We start from the raw sequence: 21,814 nt of genomic DNA, 5'->3' as shown, positions 1-21,814 counted from the left end.
ACACAGTCTAGAAAAGGTGGCTAGTGGAAAGACTAGAGAACAACAAATGGAAAACTTAGTTATGATTAAAAGTAATAGCTTGGCAGGGAATGTAATTGAAAATGTCATCTTAAATTCAGCAGTTTCATAATCACTAAGCTGAAAGCAGTGAGATCTGGAAAACAGCACGCAGATATTCTGATTAACAGTACCACCACTACCAATAACATTAGCAAACCAAATATAAAAATCCCCCACAAACCAGACCTCAAAGGAAGTGTATCCTGAAAGACCTATCTAGATAAAGAATGGCACAATCTAGATAAAGAAGTGCACAATTTCTGTAAGTTTACAGGAGAAATGTGTGTGTGCATTTATAGTATAGTGCATAAATAAGGTAGGTGTGTGTGTGTGTGTGTACACTGGTGGCCTGGAGAGGCTGTGGAATCTCCACCCATGGAAATACTAAAAATCAGACTGGGCACTGTCCTGGGCAAGCCTGTTCCAGCAGGGCTTGGGCCAGGGGATCTCAAGAGGCTGCTGCCAGCTTTAGTGATTCTGGGGTTTGTCTTTACACTAAGGTTTTAATAGACCATGGAACATCCAATGCAAATATTCTACTAAATAATCTTTGCTAAGAACACACAGCATATTGTAATTAAAATATGTTTTTCTCTATGCTTTGTTTTTTTTTTGAGAGTGCTCTGTTTTTTTGGGGAATTTGTTTTTGGGGTTTTGTTTGGTTTTTTAACACATCAGTAGAAAAATCACATCTCTTGGTCTCCTTTTAAATATTCAAATGTCACTCTATCTCTTCCAAGACGAGAGCGCAAACTGAGTAGGTACTGATTTCCCAGTAAGTCTGTCTTTGTCATTGGTACTGCCAGTTCCCACAATCCTAGCATTCCCAGGCCATCAGTCAGTGTCTACAAGGAACAATTTTCAAATATTAAAGCATGTGAAAAGACATACAAGCCAAAACTCAGAGATCTCTAGGGACTGTGACCTCTTAAATGGAATATATTCTGACATTTTCACAGGCTACATGAAAGAATTCCAGCAGGGTCATTCCATTTGGTAAACTTCTAAACAAACATTCCATCATTTTAGTTTGATTTATAGATATTATTTTTTTTAATTATCTGCTTATTGTGAAGAGATTAACAAAGGAGACATGACCTGTGACTGACTCAATTCAAGGCATCTGGTATATATGAATTGCTGTTTGAGGGCCTGGCATTTGAGTGATTACAGGAGATACAGAAAGCATGTTTTCCTTTAAAGAGATCACTTGATCAAACTTATTCAGATCTTATTCTGACCTTTTTTCTTGAAATTCCTTGTGTATAACTAAATGCATAGCTAGAAAAGAATGTTGAGTTAATTTTAAATTCCATTGTACAATTGTTTTAAGTTGTTAGAACTAAGTCCTAACTGCAAATGTTGTGGTTGAAATGTCAGCTTGTGACAGAGCCACTACGAGAAGGTAACACGGAGCAAACAGGAGTGATAATTGGTGTGCAGCACTTTCCACCTTTTGCAAATCAGAGCTAGCACAGTGGATGACTAAATATTGTCCTCTACAGGATATATATACGCAGTTAAACATAGATCTGTATAGTTAAACATACAAAAATGCATATTTTTATTTACTTTATATGCACATTTAAAAAATATTTATTAATTTAGATATGTATATGGGCAAAACCAAATGGAAGGTAGTTTTCATTTAAGCAGTGAACACTGCCAATATATGTCCTCCCTTAAAAGGAATTTGTGTGGGTTTTAGTGGGAGAAGAGAAGTAGAACATGCAGACTTACAAATTTGACATCACTGTAAATGTTTGGTATTTTTCTGGGAAGGGTGACTGAGGTAGATGGTAACCATTATTTATGTTGTTTGGGTCTTGGTTGCCACAATGGTGGAGAATACAGGCAGAACAGAACTCCCCCAAAACAAATACCCTTAATTAATAATTTGAAGTAATGTTCTTAGTGTTTATAGAAGTAATAGAATAAATTATAATAGGGGTTATGTAAACTGATGTTTTAGTTTGTGTAGTCAGAGCACTATTTTCCTATGCAAAGAAATTATTACACTATGATCAAGAACTAGATTATCCTAACACAGTATAAAGGTCCAAGATATTAGCCAAGGTGTATGTAAGGCCAAGGTGAAATAGATATTGGAGTAATTAGGCTTTTTTCCCACTTGAAAATGTTATTGTGGTAGTGAAAGAGTTTAAACACCCGAGGGAGTTTGGTTTGGTTTTGTTTTTCTTTTTGGTGGGATTGCAAAGGAATGAGTTCCATATGATGTGAAGAGTTGGAATGTAGTATTAAAGCAATTGTTGCTTAGTTACTTGATGTTTAATAAGGTTGGGAAGCAGCTCCCAGTCAGTGATGTCACTCAGCAGATCACTGATGCTTCACCCAGATAAGGGGTCTGCTCTGAGGGGCAGACACCAGGCACTGGGGAGGTACCATGGGTCTGCATTGCTTCTTCCTGTACTTTGGAATTTTGGCTAGTATCTGCTAGACACTTCCACTTTTTAAATAACACTTTTTCTGTAGGCTGAAGGTTGGCAGAACACTTGGAAGTCTGTGTTGCAGAAGAATGGAAGGAGCAAGCACTGATGACCTTAGATGTAAAGCAAATGTTTATGAAAAGCTTGTGCAATACATTACCATTAAATGAGATGTTACTGGACTCTGGTTTATGGAACTGACGGAGATGTTCCATTCCAAAGCCTTTTTTCTTCATTTCACCCAGTCATGCAATATACTCAAATTAAATTTAAATTCAAATGAGAGGTACTTGTGCCCTCTGAAAATACTTCAAATTCTAACAGATTTAATTTTCACTGTAACCAAGAGCTTGTTGGGAGTCTTTTACTTCAGCCTCTGGTTTGGATACACTGATGCAGTGTAACAGAGTTTAAACCTGTAATTGAAAAATACAGCATGCACAACTCAAGATTTTCTTTTATCTGAAAGAGATACTTTAGTTTTGTTGTTTGATAGAAACCAGTCTCTCAGCTGCAGTTTTGTTTCTAGGTCATTATAGGTTTCTCTGTGATCCTCAGAGTCATTTTGCTATTTGTAATGTTAAAAGCAGCTCTTTTGAAACAGGTACATGCTCAAATTGCAGAGGTTTTAAGTCCAATGTTTAGTTTGGAAATGGGTAGTTCTCTCTCTTACAAAACATCTCTATTTAAATAGTCAGCAGCAGAAAGAGAAGATGAAAAAATTGCAATTTGAAAAAGTTTTTTGCCTTTTTTTAACAATGCTATCAATTTCAAATGACAATTCAAATTCCAGCTCACTTTTAGACACTGAACACAAAAACATTTCAAACTCTGAGTGGAGATCCCAAGCAAGATTCCAGGCTTTTTCTGTCCCTAATTTATATTGCATAATTCACGGGTTGTTCTATTAATTGTATTACTGCTAAAATAAAGAGTCATCAAAGAACATTCAAGTTGCTATTGTTCCACTAATATTTACTCTACTTTTTGTGGTAGGCCAAAATGGGTGATTTGAATGGGAAAGTATTAAGTTGCCACCTGTAAAGTCACCATTTCTTTTAAGATAAATGTGAAATTAGGGTCCTTTAAAACCAACAACGAAAGTAACTGAAACACAAAGCAGTTTTTGTCTGTCAAAACAATCTTCAAGGCAGATACTGCCCAAACATAGGCGGTGTGTTTAATGTTTCAGTGTGGTGGTGGTGGTGGTTCATGATAGAACTTCTACTGTTTCATAAGAGCTTAAAAAATTACCATCAGATTTGAAAGTGCATGAGTGAATTTGAGGAGTCATTGTGCTTTAGCAGTCAAAGGTAAGAACGTATATGAACCGTTCCAGAGGAGTTACAAATTTATTTCATTTGGCAGGGAAGAGGGAGTTCTTAAGTGGAAGGTGGGTCAGCACTGGGGTAACAGGCAGCTCTCTGCCTTGGTTCACATGGGACCTGCTGAGGACACCTTTGAACACCTGGGTGTTGGTAGTGGGAAGGTGATTTAGTACTGGAAAGTGCTAACAGTGTTTCTGTTCCTTCTAGTACAGCTCTTAGGAATGTTGACAAGGTCCATCATAAGAACATGCACCTTTCCCACATTGCAGTGCTGTGGAGCTGGGAATTGTGAGATGCCCCTGGGCACCTGTGAAACTGTCTCAGAGTTTTAGACTTTTCCAACAGACATGTTGAGGCAATGAGTAGTTTTTGTTTGAAGCCTTATCACTAAAAATACAAGAACTGTATTGTTGCACACTCAAGTAACCAGTAAAACCAAGTTATCAATTGAGTTTGGATTGATATATATTCAAGACTGATGGGAGAAACAAGAGGTTGTTGGAGTAGGAGTATTTTTTCCTGATGTGGGAGACAAATGTTATTCATGCAAGGATTTAAAAGAAATTTTAAGCAGAATATCCAGATATTCTCAATATTCACAGTATACCTAAATCTGTATCAGAACTATTTCCTTCTTCAGAGGCATTTTTTTTCTCTTTTTTGTTCACCCAGATATTTCATATTGTACAGCATTTACTGGCAACAGCAATATTTGGTTTCATGAAAAATACACTGCATCATTTTGACCATTCATCTCTCCTGGTCTATACAAAAATTCCCTCATTCTTATTTTTTCATAAATTCTGTGATTTCTGCTTTTTCTTACTAAAGATTTGCATGTTGCTGTTGAAATTTTGATCAGACTTCTTAAAGGTCTTTTAAAATACTCATCTCTGTGTTAAGCTTGTATTGAATTAAGAGGTGAAGTTGAAGCACAATATGAGGTATAACTCCAAGTAGCTGAAGCGCATTGATCTGCTGTGGGGTGGCTACCCTTGGAAAGGGGGAGGAGTGGATAGCACAAACTCCTGGCTAAACTCATCTTTCTGAACAAGAGAAATGCTCCTGAAAGCTTGAACTGCTCCCACCCAGCTGCTATTACTGTCATCAGCTTTCACCTGGGCACAGGGAACTCTCAATTTATATAAAGCACTATAAACGGATAGGAATGGATAGAACTTCCTTCAGAAATATGGTGTTTGAAGGAAAATGTCTTCCTCTGGGTTCTTTAATTATGCACTTCCTCATTAGAACATAGAATTTTTTAAATATCAAAATACTCTGTTTTCTGAATCATTGGGAAATCACTTCAGACTGTGTGAAGTGCACTGTACCCTTTCCGTAGAACAATTTCTCCTGTTCTGTATTGTTATACTGTTAGAATATAATTCATCCATCTTAACAGTTAACTTCTGTCTTGGTACAAGAAAAATGTGGGGGTCATAATCTGTTATATTAGTAAGTGTGTAAGATTCTGTTTATTTACTGTGTCAGAGTTTAATACATGTTTAAGTTTAGGCAATATGTGTTTGTATTCTGCTTGTCTGAGGTTTTTTTTTCTGAATGTGTGGAGTTTCTCAACAATAATTTTGTTTCTTATGCCCAGTAAGTGTTCAGCTGCAGGCAGTTAATTTGATTTATGAAGGAGCTTTTCCACAGTACTTTTTTTTCTTGTTTTCAGTAAAACTCACTGCAAAAGCAAATGTATTGGAATAGTCTGTAACTTGTATTTAAGCAGAACGTAATTTAAGCTGATAATTTTCATACAAATGATGTGCAGACAACTGATTTTTAGGCTGGGAGAGTGGCCTCAAATCATTCATGCTGCAAAGAGTTTTTTGCCTGTATTGTCAGCTCCTTACATGTCAAGGGGTTGCTAAAGCCTGGTGAGCTCATGCCTCCTTTGAGTGTGCAGTTCTGAGCAGATCTAGGTCTCCCTTCTCCCAGCAGCAGGCAAACAGCGAGAGGCTTCCAAATCCTGCTGGCTGGGTCAGGCAGCTTCACACCCCATGGTATCGCTTGCCCTGGGAGCACACTGTCAAGGTGAAGAGTCGCTGCTCAGTGATTGTCTTGTAGAAAGATCCAAAGAGGAAAAGATGGGGTTTTCTTTCTAGTTTCCACTTTTAAAAATTCTGTATCTGAATGTATATAGATACTTTTAATTCTGATTCTATAGAAGTGAAATATTTTATGTGAATGGAGATGTCCTTTATAATTTCAGATTGGAAGATTTAAAATACAAAGTGGATGTGTGGAAAATGTGTGCAATGATAGCATTTTTAGGCCAAAGGGAAGGGAAACTACACCTGCCAGAGTTCCTAGCTGACATGTAGAGACTCTTTAACATTATGTATAGTTTATTTTCTCTAAGTACAGGAAATTAAATGCAGACTCGTCTGCTGTTCCCTCATGGCCAATGCCAGGTAATTAGAGGGGATCCATTTCCCTGAAATCTTCCAGGTTGACACTGAAGTTGATGACTCATGTAAGATAAATGGGATATGCTGCAGAGAATGGCACATCAGAAGCTGTGGGAGGAAATACTCCTGAAACTGCTGGGAATAATGAGATGTGTAACTAATGTGAAAAGGAAAATAATAAAATACTCGGGTCTTAGATATTTACAACAAGGAACCGAGTCTCTCATACTGCAGGGAAAGGCATGGAAATCATCACTGTTTTTCCCAGTTACCTCTGCTAGATAAATGTCTCTGGAACCAGACCTAGGGTTTGGGTGGGTGGGAAGGTTCTTTAACATAACTTTTTCAAATGCCACTGTGCAGCTTTGTTTACTGGTGGAACTTAATGAGTAATGAATGTGCCGGTCAGGCAAAGATGAAGTATTTCTGCTGCCTGCAGCAGTGTTCCGAGGAGTGGGGGCAGGGAGAAGGAAGGGGGGAAAGGGAGAGAGCCCTCAGCAGCCGTTTGTCTTAGGTATCAGCGAATGCTGCTCCAGCAACTGCTGGATTTATTTTTAACCGCTTGACTCATTCTTTGTCAGATGATTGACCACCGAGCTGCATACTGAAACACCAATGTGCAGAGGAAGCGAGCGTAGCTAAAGGCACAGGGGGAGTGTCTGGCTGGGCAGAGAGGCGGGGATTGCGAGTTGTGCTTCACATGCTCGGTGCCCGCCGTGGGAGCGCGCTGCGGGCTCAGAGCGGGCACAGCGGGCTGAGCCGAGCCGAGGCGGGCCGAGCCGAGCTGAGCCGAGGCGGACCGAGCCGAACCGAGGCGGCTGAACCGAGCCGAGCCGGGCCGGGCCGGGCTGAGCCGAGGCGAGGGGCAGCACCATGGGCGGTGCGGAGGCGCCGGGGCTGCTGCCGTAGGACTCCGCGCCGGGCCCCGTGCGGACCGCGCTGCGCCGCTGCCCATTGTGGCCTGCGTTTTTTCGGTGCTGGATGTTGCCATTCTAAAGGATTCCCACCATGATCGATAGCTCCAAGAAACAGCAGCAGGGCTTTTCCGAGATCTTACCTGCAGGAGATCTTAAGCCACTGAAGGAGAAGGAATGCCTTGAGGTGAACAGCCAGAAAAGTCTCAAGGAAGGTCAGTCACTTGCTGCATGGGGGACGGAGAATGCATAAGTCCTGGGCACTTTCAGTTCACCAGCATGTCTGATGTACTGCTGTAGGTCAGGAAGAGTTTTTATACATTAAATAAGGTATGGTTCTCCCTCTGAAAAAAAACCAAAACATAAACCTCTAAAAACTGAACTTAAATTTTACCTGAGACTAGTAAAATAATGATGATAACTTGATAGGAATTGTAGTATGAAGAAAAATGAGCGATGAAGTAGTCTTCAAAGTATCATTTACTGCTGAATTAATGAAGGACTCTGAAATTGCCCTGTAAATATTGCACAAAGTACTTCAAAATGTCACTACTGAAATAAATATAATGGAATAAACATCATTAAATATGGCATGTCAAAATAAAACCTCACAAACCTTTAATATTAGACATATTGCTACCTCATTTTCAACAGCTTTTTCTCAGCTCTTTTCTTTCTTTGGAATTCGCTTCTCCCCTCATATGTTAAATTAGATTTGATTCTGGTTTTGAGACGTGTGCTTTTCAAACCACATTACATCTTTTTACATGTTTGTATTTCGACTGGCATTAAACTGATAAAATGCACAGGCATTAGTTTCTAAAACAGCAATCGTCAGAGAATATTTGCAACATCATTTAAAGCTGACAAATAGAACTATAGGCAATTCATTTAAAATAATCTTTGTTAGGTTGAGGCAATAACGCTGCTGAGACAGGGAAATTGTCCTACTCTGGTGGGACAGATTCTTCCAGTTGGCCTGGGTGAAGGAGGAGAAGGAAGAGACCTGGAGGTCGGCTGCCAGCCCTGCCCAGAGCAGACTCACACTGGTAGGAGTTGACACACCAGGCTCTTGCAGCTCTGGGCTCAACTCCAGTTTCTTAATCAATAGGACACAAACTGTATTTGTAGTAGACAAAATTCCTGCTTTTCCTTTTACAGAACTTTGCCTTGGTTTTTCCACCAGTATCTCTGGATTGTCTGGTGATTCGGAGATTTCTCCCTTGGTGTAGTGGCAAGAGTTCTACATGAAATCCTACCTTTTTCAGAATTTAAATGCTGGGTTTGTTTGAGGGTTTTGTTCATTTGTTTTATAAATTTGGACCTTAACAATGTTTAAAATGGCAAAAAGATAACCCATATTCAGTATTAAATTCAGTACCTGACAGGTTAGTTTAAAAACCCCATTACATTGCTTTAAGTTAGAGAAAACACTGATTTTTATGCAACATACTGATACCAAAGGTCTGTTGTTGATTAGAAAGGTAATAAGAGGTTGAGTGTTGCTGCATGTGGCAGTGGCTGAGAGCAGAACGGATCTGTTTCCTTTGTGGCAGGAAAGTACTGCCTGGGAGACAGTGACTAAAAGAAAGGGCCAGCAGTGGCCTCATGCTCAGAGGGTTTTTGTCTCACAACTCAGAAGAGGCCGGGTTCAAGCCCTGTTGCTCCTGAGGCTCCAGGAACAGCAGCGAGGGAAGGGAGTGAGGAGGTTCAGAGGGTCAGAGTGGGCAGTGCTGGAGGAAACAGAACCTATCTGGGGTAAGCTACCAAGAAATAAAGGGCAGAAAAACATGGCAAAACCCAGCACGGTGGGTAGTGTAGGTGGGCTAATGAGTAATCACAGTAATGATTATCTTCAGGCCTCCTCAAGCATGTCAGTTATGGAGAAAGTGGATGAAAGAATGTACATTACAGTAATGATGGTCTGTCAGAGTAGCAAAAACCCTGCAATTATGGGACACTCTGCCAGTCTAAATTCATGAATATTTTAGAGCTTAAATTATTCAGTGCATAAAAGAAGATATAATTATTTTCCATAATCACTATCTTTGCTTCCTTTTCTGTGTTTTAGTACCTGTTCTCCATTTTCACTTTCCCCAGTGAATATTGCTTATCCTTTTATCTCTCACAAGTTTGGCAATGTAATGATTAAAATAATGAACCTTGTCTTGAGAAGTTGATTGACTACAAGATCTCCTCTTCCAGCCTTTCCTCCTTCTAAAGCTTAGGAAAACAAACATTTTCTTTCTTGTAGTACATAGAATAAATTATTGAAAACACTCCAAATCGGCTTGATTTATGTCTGGAGAGATGAAAACTGAGCTTCATATTTCCAGTTTATAATGTTATGAAATATGTAGTTCAGATATTTCATAGATTTTTAAAAATTCAGTTGCAGTTGTTAGTTTAATCCTGTTTAAATAATAATACAGGTAACAGATTTTACTTTGTTAAAAACATAAATTGTAAAGACAACTTATTTTACAAAACAGTATCTTCTAAATTAACTTGTGCTATTCTTTCTTTTTTTTTTGCCTTCCTCTTTTCTCCTCCTTTCTTTTGCCTTAAAATGATGTGGCTGGTTTTGCCATGTGAATTCTCAGACGTTTCTTCATTAGGACACAAAAATACTTAAAAACATGATGTATTATTTGTAAAACCTGCAAAAATTAAAAACGTAATTGTATTAGCAAACTCAGAGGAAGTATGTAGAGATCCAGTAATTCAAAAGGTGCCTTTGTTTCTTATGCTGCTGTTGGGGATATTTTGCACAGGTTTGATAAATCTAAAAATCCTGAGATAGTACAGTGCTTATTTCAGCAATGAGTACTTTAAGAGAGCTGTGAGGTGCAATTCTTTTTTTAGTTAGTATTTCTTTATATGGAAAGAGATTTTTGGTGGAAACAAAAACCCTAACACTGTCTTCAGCAAATTAATATTAAGGACATTAGCAGTTTAGATTGCAAAGCTGAATTTTGTTCTTTGCTTAGGCTATTGATACACATTATAGCATCCTGTAGCATGGGAGGAAATCCTCATAGTTACCCTACTTTCTTGTAAACAGCTCAGATACTATTGTTGCATGTTGCCTTTTTTGTGAAAACAATTCTTAGTTTTATCTGTCTGATCAAAATTACCTTTTGTATGAGCAAGGAACAAAGATATTTTCTTTCTCTGAGGTCAACCACAGAGTGCTAACTAAAAAGCTTTTTCAGAAATTCCTGTACCATTGACTGTACCTCCTGCAGCATCTTGTAACACTGTCAAGTAAGCAACCAAAACATTGGGAAAATTCAAGTGAAAGACCTTAAATGTGCATACAGTTACTAAGGAAGATTCAGTGTCATCAAACAGTGCATGTATTAGGAACTGGGAAAATATCTGGACTGCAGATTGAAAGGCTTCTGACAGCACTGGAGAGAGCTGAGGAAGTCTTGTTTTATACCCTAAATTGTTTCAATATAAAGATGGATGAGCTGTATGACCATGCAGAACTCTTGAAGATACAGTATTAAATTGGTGAAGCAGATCAGTCTGGTGCATAGGTGGGATTTAAAAGAAGGTTGGATCCCAGTTTGTTTGCCCCATATTTGTTCATATGATAATCTGAGTTTCAAAGTTACCATTTGCGTACAGGCTATGCTACATAAAAAACTAGCCAGGAAGGAAATTTTGTTTCCACCTTGAAACATAATTTCTTTCCGGGATTTGTTTTGCATTTTAAATTTACTGGTTTCTGGGGAGCTGGAGACTTGACAAGTGCTGGAAACAGGATGCAGGGTGGAATGAGTGGATTTCTCAGGTGTGCACTGGAATTGTCTTTGTGCTGCTTGAGTAACGGATTACCAGGTGTAGTCAGGAAGGATTTCTTCCCCTCATCCCTTGCAATCAAGTCCATGTTGCATGAGAACTGTTTATTCAACAGACTTCCTGCTATTGCTAGTATGTTGAGTATTGATACTCCTGACCTCTTCTGCTCTCCTGCCCTGGCATGATAAAGATTCTGCTCTTGGTTTGTTGAGGTTTTTTATAAAGAAAAAGCTCTGAGTGACGTTGTCTGGTGTTTAGAGGTGTTTTTATGACCCCTTATCAGTGGTAGTCCATCAGGTATGTTTCTTGAGACATAGATAATGAGAAAAATATTGGCAAAAAGAGTGTTATTCCTTTGTTAATAAAGGAAGCCCTGTAAATTCCGTGTATTGATCCTTTGGGTCTGTGCTAAACTCTACCATAACCACCATGTCAGTGGGATAGTTGTGTGTTTTTAATCAGCACTTACTCCACAGAATTTTCTTCTTCAGTGTAGCACTTCAATGAATAATAAATATATTGTAATACCATTATAATAAACACATACTTAACTAACTTCAATTAACCCAGACTACAATGTACTAATTTGATTTTGTATGTAATCTGTATACAATTAGAAGATGAGAGTGGCTAACCAAGAGCTTTTAAAAAGGCTGTGGCAACTATAAGATTTTGTGAAGTTTTTATAAAAGGTTAGGATTAAGGCTGCCAAGAGCCAGGTGTATTCCCATCCAGCCCTACCCTGCTTACTGGCAGCCTCTGTCTCGTGTTGGCATTAGGAGTTACAGAGTCCACAGTGAGTGGGATCAGTGACCAGGTATTGCTGAAGAGCATTTATTTCATGGTGCTGCCAGGCCAGAGTGCAGACCTGACAGGGGGCATCCCTGCCAGAGTGAAAGCAGCAGAAGCAGCTGGGCTTGGAGGGAGGCACAGACCATTGGCTTTTTGTCGGTAATTCTGTGTTAGATTATATTGAGTTATGAAACCACACTCTGAAACCACCGTCTGCTTTGCTGCTCTGCTGGGAGACTCTTATCTCCTGTCACATCCAACGCAACGTGTGTGAGCCTCAGCCTCTAGTGCAGGGTCCTCCCTAATGCAGCAACTTCCCCATCCCTGTGATCAGCTGGACTCACCCACTGAGCATCTGCAGAGTCTGGAGCTGTCTGTAGCAGAGTTGACTCAGTACCTTTGCTCACATCCCCGTTTGCACTCAGGCAGCTCAGTGACAAAATCCACCTTCCTCTGTTTTGAATTAATGCGTGGTCTCCTGAGTTGGAGAATCTGCTTGGGTGTGCATTTTGTTTGCTGTGCCTAGGAATAGCATGGACAATGGAGGGGGCTTGGCTGGAAATCATCTGTCATCATTCAATGTAATACATTCCAAATTACTGCATAGGAAGTTGTAATAGATATAGGATTTAAACTCAAATTTCATGGGTCCCTTGCCAGTACACTTTTTGGCTAATAGTAGTATTTGAGGAAATGCAGGTTATTTTTTAGAAAATCAGAGGTCTGCACTAAGCAGAGTAATTCTTGCAGATTTAGAAAATGTTATTGTTAATATACTTAAGTTATGCAATTTTACAGAAAATGGAAATAGAAGCTTTAGTTTATTGAGACTTCTCACCCAAGATAGTCATGATTTTTATCATTTTAAAGATGTAAACAGAATCATGAAAAGTATAGATTTTACTTTTTGCATATCCATATATATATGTATGTATATATTCATCCCAGCAGACACCCCACTAATTTGTTTGGAGGCTTGTGTATGTTCTGGCTTGTTTCTAAGCAACATGTTCCATAGCAATAGGATACAATACAGGTCCTATATCCTAGTCATTTAAGCCTCTCAGCTAATGATATAGTTCATATGTTTGTTTGAAATGTTGAGTTTACATGCAGCTCTCTTTGTCATGTAGGTTTTCATTTTCTGCTTTCAATGGATGCTGTTTCTGCTGGAAGCACTTACCTGAGCATCAGCACTGGCTACAGACAAAAGCTTTAAATCACAGTGGTATCATTTAAGAGATTTGGAGGTCCTGCAGGGCTTCCCTCCAGAATTCTGGAGAGATTATCTGAAATGGCCCTCAGTAGTCTCCTCTCACATACTTTATACTTACACAGTACATTTCTAAGCTGAAATGGAAGTATGACTGAATAATTGCTTAAAATGAATATGGAAAAGAGCTGCTTCAACTTTTCTTAATTATTTTGGAAATACTCTTAGCAGAAAAATCGCTTATACAACAGTGGAAAAAAGGACATTAAAATTATATAACAACTGAGGTGGTTTTTTTTAACAAAATCAAGTTAAACTAAGTAAAATAGTTCCTTTTTAAAATTATATCCTGGCATACATGGAAGTTTTGAAGGCATTTACCCATGATTAGATGATGTCTGATATTTTTTAGAAGATGAATTGGTGATGAATTACTTTTGTTTAAAAAGTGAACGTTTAACATGCTGTATTACCATCTTCAGGTTGATGGGGAATGAGTACCACAATTTTAAATGCATTTTATATTTAAAATTCTGTACAACTTACTTAGAATCATTTCCAACAAATTAAAGGTAGCTATTTTCATGGTTTTCCCTCCTCTCTTTCTCTGACATGCCATAAAAATGAAGTGAACATTATATTTATTAACAAATTTCTGACTTTATGCTGGTGGAATGTGCAAACTACCATATTCCATAACTTTCCTGAATTATGTACCTTGCATATCACTCGCTCTTTATTTTACTTACTATCTAAGTACACTTTCTATTGATTTTTATTTTTTTATTCGCAGAACAAATACTAGTGGGAAAAATGAACCATTTTTTAATAAATAGAGTACAATACCTCATCATAGAGTTGAGGGAGAAACAATCTCAGCTCAGGAGAAAGCAAAACCTGTCTCTGGAGGATAAACCTAGCACAAAGTTACGGTGTTTAGAAAACACGAACTTCTGGATGCGAGCAGCCGGGGTTTGGGGCGCAGGGTAACAATGCAGGGTGCGCAGAGAGCACTCGGTGCTCAGGTTCTGCAGTTCTAGCTGCTGCCCTGTGAGGCTGGGCCACAATTCCAGGACACAGCTGATGCTCGGCTCACTCCAGAGTTCACCTGTGCCTGATGGAATTCTCTGCTCTGGAATTCACTGCCCCGTGCTGGTGACACACGGCAGTTAAGGTACAGCTGCTCCAGCCCCGGGGCCCGGGGGCAGTTCTGGGCCCTCCCGCAGCGCCCGGTGCCACCGCAGTCTCTGCCCTCTGTGCTTCGGCCTCAGCCTTCAAGGGGCACCGGCTGCAGAAAAGCTGTTGGCAGCTGGCAGAGAGAAATGGAGGTTTTCAGTGTAACAGCTTTTCATTTAAAGGAAACTGCTGTGTTTCCAGCACTGTCTGTTTCCATGGCAGCCAGCCTAGCAGCCTGCTCTGGAGTTTCTGCCGCTCTTGGAAATTTCCAAGGGGGTATGCAGGAATGTTGGACATTACATTTTCTCATTTTTACTTGCAGTTTTAAGGGTTTAAATAGGTAATAGCTATTGGATTTTAACTTCGAGAGAATAATGAGATGATTACATACAGAACACTAGAAAAAAACTCAACGTGTTGTTTCTCTTCTTGCTGCCATTTGAAAGGACTGTGTGGTGTCTGCTGGACCCCTTGTCCACGGTGAAGTGTTTGTTTCAGCTGTGTAATTGGGAAATGGCAACAACTATTTGCTGTTTCATAGTATCTTCTATAAAAAGATTAAAATTTGATCTTAAATTAATAGGCTATGTAATGAATTATGTTAGATGTGGAATTATTAGTGCTGGAACTGTGCACAGTATTGTTCTGGTTTTTTTCAAGGCAAGAAGCAGTGGTGAAAGCTTGTCAATCAGTGTAGATAGCATTGTTCCTGCAGGACAACTATCAATTTATTTTTGGCATCTTTACATTCCAGTGCTTGTAATTATGTAGTACTACTTTCTATAGGATACACATTACAGATCTGTAACAGCAATCACTTGCTCAGCTCTGATAAAAGCTGTTTGTTGTAGGTGATTTAATAATACACTTTATTTCACTCCTGCCATTCCCAGCAGTAAGATGTGCCCAGACTGCTCTGTTTGCTGCCTTTCCAAGGTTGATACAGAACGTGCTGTGTCTCCTCAAGTGCCTGTTTGTGGCACTTCTGCTCTCACCCCCTTGGAGTGCTTCATCAGGAGATTGAGGAGCTGCTGGTTCTGGTTATCCTCAGTCTCTGCCCCTTTGGAGCACAGTGTGTGTGAACCTGAGCAGGACTCCCAGTGTGAGAAGAGGGCATTGGCTTTATAAATGTTACTGCTTTACAGAAATACACTTCCACCTAGCCAAGTGCATTGGTTAACAGATGAGCTCCCCTTTCTGCACCATCATCTCTATTCCCTGGCTTAGAGAAGTGTTGATTCCCTGGTGTGCTAGCACTGGAAGGAGCTGGAAGAGTGGGAGCACCAGCCTCTGGCACTCAGCTTTTGTGCTGGCAAAAAACTCTACCTCCAGTGCAGTCACAAGACTTCTGCTGACTCTGAGAGTCAGATAACCAGATGTTCTTACTGTGTGGAGGGATTATGCTGTTTTGTTTTGTCAGTGAGAATTAAGTAAGATATCCAAGCTTTAATGATCATTTTATTGACTTGAGAAAACACATGGAAATTTTCAAATCTCTCCACCTGGTGTTCAAGTGTTAAAATTGTATGCTTAGTTGAAAACAAAAAAGAATACCCTCCCTTCTCCCTCAGTCAAAGCCAGAATTTGACTGAACTCTCTGTGCATGGCTTTTATTCAGAAGCGGTTCACAGACAATTTTTAGAGTTGCAGTAGTGTGAAGGAGGACTCCTGCCAGATAATGTGAAGTGCAAAATATTTGTACTGTCCTTTAGCAACTACATTTGCTCAGTGGTGTTAACATTGCCCTTCTGCACATGTACTTTAAATAGGAAGAACAGTATTTACCACATTAATCATTTATCAACATATGTAAATATTTGTTAATTTTGTGTCTTCATTTTGGAGATCACTTGTGATTTTAGATGTTATGTGGTAAATGCCTGATTTTAAAAGTGTAAGAGTGAAAGGTAAACTATATGGCAACAAGCTGAATGGATTTACCCTGATAAGAACCATCTGTAAAACACAATATTTGAGTGAATACCATTCCAAGGGGAACTTTGCTTTGTAATATCTCCACCTCCTGTCTTTTGAATTCTGCCTTCCCCAAATTCCATGATGGCTTGTCTGTAAATGGCCTTTTAAAATACAGGGGAGGGGGAAAAAACAAAAGAAGGAAAACAAATCCAAACCTTGATACACACTAGAACAAGTAGCTATCTATCTATCTATCTATCTATCTATCTATCTATCTCTAATATATGTGTTTTATTTGGGTAATGCTTCAATTTTTTTAACTTTTTGATTTTGGTTTTTTGATTTATTTTTTTTTAGGTTGGGGTTTTTTTAGGCTGTGTCCTCTTATCTCATCCAGCTTTACTAGATTTACCACTTTGTGTGTTACTGACTCTTCTAGAAATCTCTTGCTCTATGGATTTCCATACATATGATAAGCAAAGTCTGTATTAGCTTTAATTACATTAGATTCAAACCAACCTGCATTCTCTTCTAGATAGTTTCTCACAGAAATAAATGAGCAATTCTTTGCCATAAGTGCAATTCTCATATGGCTCATCCTTGTGTCTGAAGATAATTTCATTATATTTTCCTTATTGAAAACGTGTGATTTAGTTTCCATGGCTCCCATCCTCCTGTCGGGCTGGCTGTTCTTTGAGCTGCTTCTTGTGAGTCCCCATTTCTCTCTGAGCTTTTCACAGACCTTATTCCTGTTCTGTTCCTCCATACCCACTGCAAGTTCCCCTCCAGTATAAAGATACACATCTGTCTGTAACTGCAGAGACAATGGAAGGGTCACTCCTGACTGTAGTGTGACCACCTGTTCTGACAGCCTCACCTGTAACCCAGGTGTGCTCTATGTGAAGTCATGCTCACAGACTCACAGGCATTATTCTTCCTTCATTAGAAACAGCTCTGCTTTTTACTTTGTGACACTCTAGGGGCTGAAAGTATTTTAGATTCTCTGGATTCTTAAATCTCTTTCATAGAGATGTCAGTATTGGCTTTTTTCCTGATGGATTTGCTTTGAAATGGCAAAACCTTTTTAGCTTTCCAAGTTTAAAAAATAATACATTTAGGGTTTTTATTCACAGTTGCTTTCTATTTGAAAATTTTATTTTCTTTAATAATGCATTCAACTGTTCAATATTTATCTTTTTTAAAAGTGTAGATATGAAACACTTTTTCAACCTTAGTTTTGGAGCTGATTGCAAAAGCAAACATCTGGTTTTCATCCAGCTTGGTTTCTGTTTAACCTCCTTGCTCTGTTCAAGTCAAACTCTTCAGTTATTATCTTTCTAAGTATGAGTCATCTCTTCTTTAGCATTCTCCCTTGCAGTGCTTTCTTACTAGTCGTGCTACTGGCTGTCCTTTCCTTATTATGTAATACATAAGTTCATGGTATTTATTAGTGAGTGAATAGCTACATGTTCTGTATCTTCTATATCTCATTTTCTCACTGTTCTTATGACTTGTCCAGATACAGATGGGACAACTTCAAAATCCTATCTTACTGCTTTGTAATGCCCAGTGTAGATGAAGAGATGATGGGCAGACAAGTAATGTTATGAGAGACAAGAATGGTTTGTTACATATTTTTCTTAAAAAATGCTAAAGCTTCACACGTGAGCACATAAAGTTTATGTGCAGGTACATTCTTACTGTCCTCCTCTCCCTTTTGCTCTGGTCCACTGCATATTCTGTTGTTACAATGTGCATTGTTTAGGATATGGCTCAGTTTTAAGTCTTTCTACAAAGCTTAAGCCAAATATCTCACCATAATTGAAGCCACAAATCATAGATACATTCCTAAACTACACAGCAGGGCTTACCATCATTTATATTTAGAAATAATGTTCAGTATAATATATTCAATAATAATGTTCTTTCCCACTTGTGATTACTAATATTGAAAGCACAACCCTAGCAATGCTCAGGTAGTTACAGCTGAACCAGCTACACCTACAATGAGCTTTATGAGAAAGCTTAGTGAAAAAGAAAGTCTTTTTAAAACATATTAGAAATCTGGGATATCACCATAAATGTGTTATTTCTTAATATAGTACCTGCCTATGATATGTTGGTATGTGAATCGTGGCAGTATTAACATTCCTGCACTTGGATATTGCCAGCATTCACTTGTTGACCCACTGTGTTTCAGGTGATGGGACTGAAAAAGAAATACTAATTCTGGTTTATTTACTTTGTCTGGCCTATATCAGTTCTACTGTGGACATCACTGATATTGGAACAGATCATTTTGCTTGAAGACCTTGGGCCTGAAATAAAGAGGCATGTGTTTAAAACTGACCTGTAACTAGGTAAAGATTTGGAATGCACATCTGTCATTTGCTTAGTGTTCCAAGAAAGCCAAATTTAAGTGTAGTGTGAATTTGGACCAAATAGAGCTGTTAGCACAGATGAGATTCCTTCCCAGAGCAGGACATGATTTTCTAGCCTTGTCACAGTCTCCTAGTGATGTAAGAGAAAGCATAGTTTAAGTAAAGAACAGAAGAAAGACAAATTTTAATCTACTCAGGACTAAAAACATTGGAATACAGTAATCTTGCCATCCTGTTTATAAATTCTTTCACATCATTTGGAAGGGTAAAATTTATTTAAGATTTTTTTAGAAGGATTGAACATACAGTTTTAAGGCTGACTCTGAGCTTTCTTAACTTACTAATTGTAATCAAGGAGCCCCAAACCAAGAACATATCAGAGTTCTTCAACTTTCCTGTAAACACCATTGCAGTCAGTGAGTTTCTCCATGCCCTGGGCTTGTGATGTACCCCAGGGTTAAAAGCTTAACATCACAACATTACACTGTGTGCTTGGAATAATAAGTTTCCAGAGGAACTCAATACCTTTTAAATGACTTTTCATCAGTTTACATTTTAGTGTTCTTTATCATTCTCACATCTCTGTCCTCTGTGTTTCTTGTGTCACAATATTGTGAAGTTTGAACAGATCTGCTGTGCCACAGTCCTGAAATGTTTGTATTTGAACTCTCAATGTTTGTGTGAGACAAGAAAATAATGTCCTTGTTTTCAGGACTTGCTATTCCCGGTCTTAATGCTTTAGCCAGAGGAATATCCTTCCTGTACTGCAGAACAGGAAATAGCTGGTTCCTTTTAAATTCTGGAAACAATGAACTTTGTCCTTAGCTTAATTTTTTAGAAATTACATTCATTTTGATGTTTTGGACAATGCATTAGCTTGTTTTGCTTCCTTGTGAAATACAATAGGAACAGCATACCATAATCATACACCCGTAATAACCTCTCAAGTCTAAATTTCAGCATGTAAATATTGCACCTTTAATATATTTTGTCTCTTGACTGTCCCTTGTTCAGAAGATGAAATTTCACTTTTGGGTAGTGGCTATATATGTGTCAGAGATAATGAAGCACTATGAATTGATACAGAAACAAGGGGAGTGGAGGACTAGAAAAAAGAAAGAAAGAACTCTTTTTTTTCTTTCCTCTTTTATTTCCCCCTTGCAACAGAAAGCCACAATCTTTGAAAGTATAAAACTTTTATATCTTCCCCCAGGTTTTGTGGTTTTTGGTGTAGTATTTAGTATATGTCACATTGGTTATTCACACAGGAACAATAAGAAACTTTTTATTAAATATAATGAAATGTAAGAAGTTATCTCTGGAGCTTTATGAATGGTCTTTCCACATTTGACAATATTTGATTTATTTTGTCCTTTAAATAATTATGGTAACACATTTCTCAACCAAAAAAACCAAGATATTCTGATGTTCAGAGAGAATGAGGTGTGTTCCAGATTGTTACACTTTTTTGTTGTTTTTAAATAAGGCAAATAAAATCCCACTTACCTCAGTTTCTTGTGTTTTCAGCAAGGTTTATTTAAATGTACAATCAGGCTTCATACAAAAAAAACCCTTAAGAAGAAACAATCAACAAGACACAAAAGTGAGCTTTTCTTCTAAAATGCTCTGCAAACATCATTTCTATTTCAGCACAGTGCAGTCATGTAAGATTGGCTTAGGACACACAGTAGGGCTCTGTAGTCATTAGGGGCTCCAGTTTATGGTTTAAATGAACTCTTTTTACCTCACTGTTTTCCTGATGTAAGCACAACACTCCTCCTGAGGCCTGGCTGATAGGAAAAATGGATGCACGTGGGAAATACAGTCCTGGCATCAGATGAGATTGAGAAGCAGCAAACTCCAATGAAAGTGGGGATGGAAGTAGTCCCAGGGAACTGTTCTAACAGCAGCTGTTCCTAGGATGGCTCTTTGGGAGTTACTGTCACGTCTGAATACACAGCAAAAAGTATTTCTAAGATTGCAGTACTTGGTGTCTTTGGAATGGAGGTTTTGCACTTTATGAGGAGACTGTGCTCACACAGGAATGAATGTTTTCTTTTGTCAGTACTTCAGCTGAGGCTGCAACAGAGACGGACACGAGAACAGCTGGTGGACCAGGGCATCATGCCACGTAAGACTTACTTCTAGTAATTTCTATAGTGTTAATTATGAATTGAATATATAAAATAATGAAGAGAAGCATTCCTGTGAGATCATTAAAAATAACTTAGCATTTGAAAAGATTTGTGGGATCCTTTTGATAACCTAAGTGAACGGGTAGTAAATTCATCGTGCTCACATTATGTTTCAGTTAAAATAACCATTGTGATGAAAGTGCAAGGATTTGTAGTCTGATTTTGCTTTTATTTCCTCTATTTAAATAATTATTACTAATTTACTAAATAAACTGAATTACTTAAATGAGTGGACATGAATAATAAAACCAGAAGTTTTTAAAGACTGGAATGACATAGGTTGCCAAACAAATGAGGGATGTACAGAAAACATGGAGAATCTCTAAGTGGACAATAGTGAAGTGGAGCACTCTACAATTTATATTATTTCTAGGTAAACAGTGGTTTTTTTACTCTTTTTGGTTATTTAGCAGCTAACCGTCATTCTGTTTTCTAAGATGAACATTTAAGGCTCTACATATTTCTTTTTTGTTTTTAAATCAACACATAGTTCTTAAGGGAAGGTCCAGTTCTCTTTAATACCAGCAAGTATGAGGAATGGACAGCCAATAATTAAGTTGGCATTTTGGCATTCTAGACCTTACCTCATAGAATTTCCACCCTGGGACAGTTTTGATAAATAAACACCTTCGTACATAGCGAAAAAGTTAACCATTAAAATAAAATATTCCAGGTATTCTATATAGGAGTATTGCTCATCTGTGCTAAATATACGTGGATACAACTAGCACGAATCAAATGTAAGCCTGGTCAGATGCAAACCCAGCTCTGAGGTGGTGTTAAACAGTCATACACACATTCTGGTTAGCATATTTCTTTCGAAAATCACTTCCTGTCAGTTTAACTCTTACTCTCCCTTCACAGCTTTGAAAAGTCCAGCTGCATTCCATGAGCAGATAAAGAGCCTGGAGCGAGCCAGGGTAAACCACTTTGTGTAAACTTGTGATTAACATCTGGAAATGGAGAGTCAGTTTTTTTGTGATACTAAATTCTCTGAGTACATGGAAAAATTCTTACCATTACAGTAATAATATATGCTTTTATTTTGGGAGAATTCATTAAAATAAAATATGTGTGTCAAATCTGTGGGGGGTATTAAAATTATGTATAAAATTACATAGCTACCTCCAGTTAAGGATTTGATACATGGGGAAATCATGC

At 38.4% G+C, this 21,814-nt stretch overlaps 1 protein-coding gene and 1 long non-coding RNA gene across 19 annotated transcripts in view; one reads left to right on the top strand and one right to left on the bottom strand.

Moving 5' to 3' along the window:
- MRTFB (myocardin related transcription factor B) overlaps window positions 1-21,814 on the top strand; it is a 65,779-nt gene that overhangs the window by 18,239 nt on the left and 25,726 nt on the right. For 3 of the 4 annotated variants that reach the window (XM_015642454.2, XM_015642451.1, XM_015642452.3), the window contains exons 4-5: window positions 20,524-20,589; window positions 21,518-21,573. In XM_015642454.2, the coding sequence (XP_015497940.1) occupies window positions 20,524-20,589; window positions 21,518-21,573 (122 nt within the window). Of the gene's footprint in view, window positions 1-7,243; window positions 7,385-20,523; window positions 20,590-21,517; window positions 21,574-21,814 lie in introns of those variants that run through there. The other variant, XM_015642453.3, reaches the window with a different exon arrangement.
- Window positions 7,375-21,814, bottom strand: part of LOC107211028 — a 49,027-nt gene continuing 34,587 nt past the window's right edge. For 7 of the 15 annotated variants that reach the window (XR_004499407.1, XR_004499411.1, XR_004499395.1 and 4 more), the window contains one exon: window positions 19,229-20,537. This is a non-coding gene — a long non-coding RNA (uncharacterized LOC107211028). Of the gene's footprint in view, window positions 7,464-12,612; window positions 14,294-15,598; window positions 18,589-19,228; window positions 20,538-21,814 lie in introns of those variants that run through there. The other 8 variants (XR_004499410.1, XR_004499408.1, XR_004499399.1 and 5 more) reach the window with 8 other exon arrangements.

The sequence above is a fragment of the Parus major genome, chromosome 14, assembly GCF_001522545.3.
Source record: "Parus major isolate Abel chromosome 14, Parus_major1.1, whole genome shotgun sequence".
NCBI lineage: Eukaryota > Metazoa > Chordata > Aves > Passeriformes > Paridae > Parus > Parus major.
The sequence above is the reverse complement of the archived record's forward strand: the minus strand, read 5'-3'. Positions and strand labels throughout refer to the sequence as shown.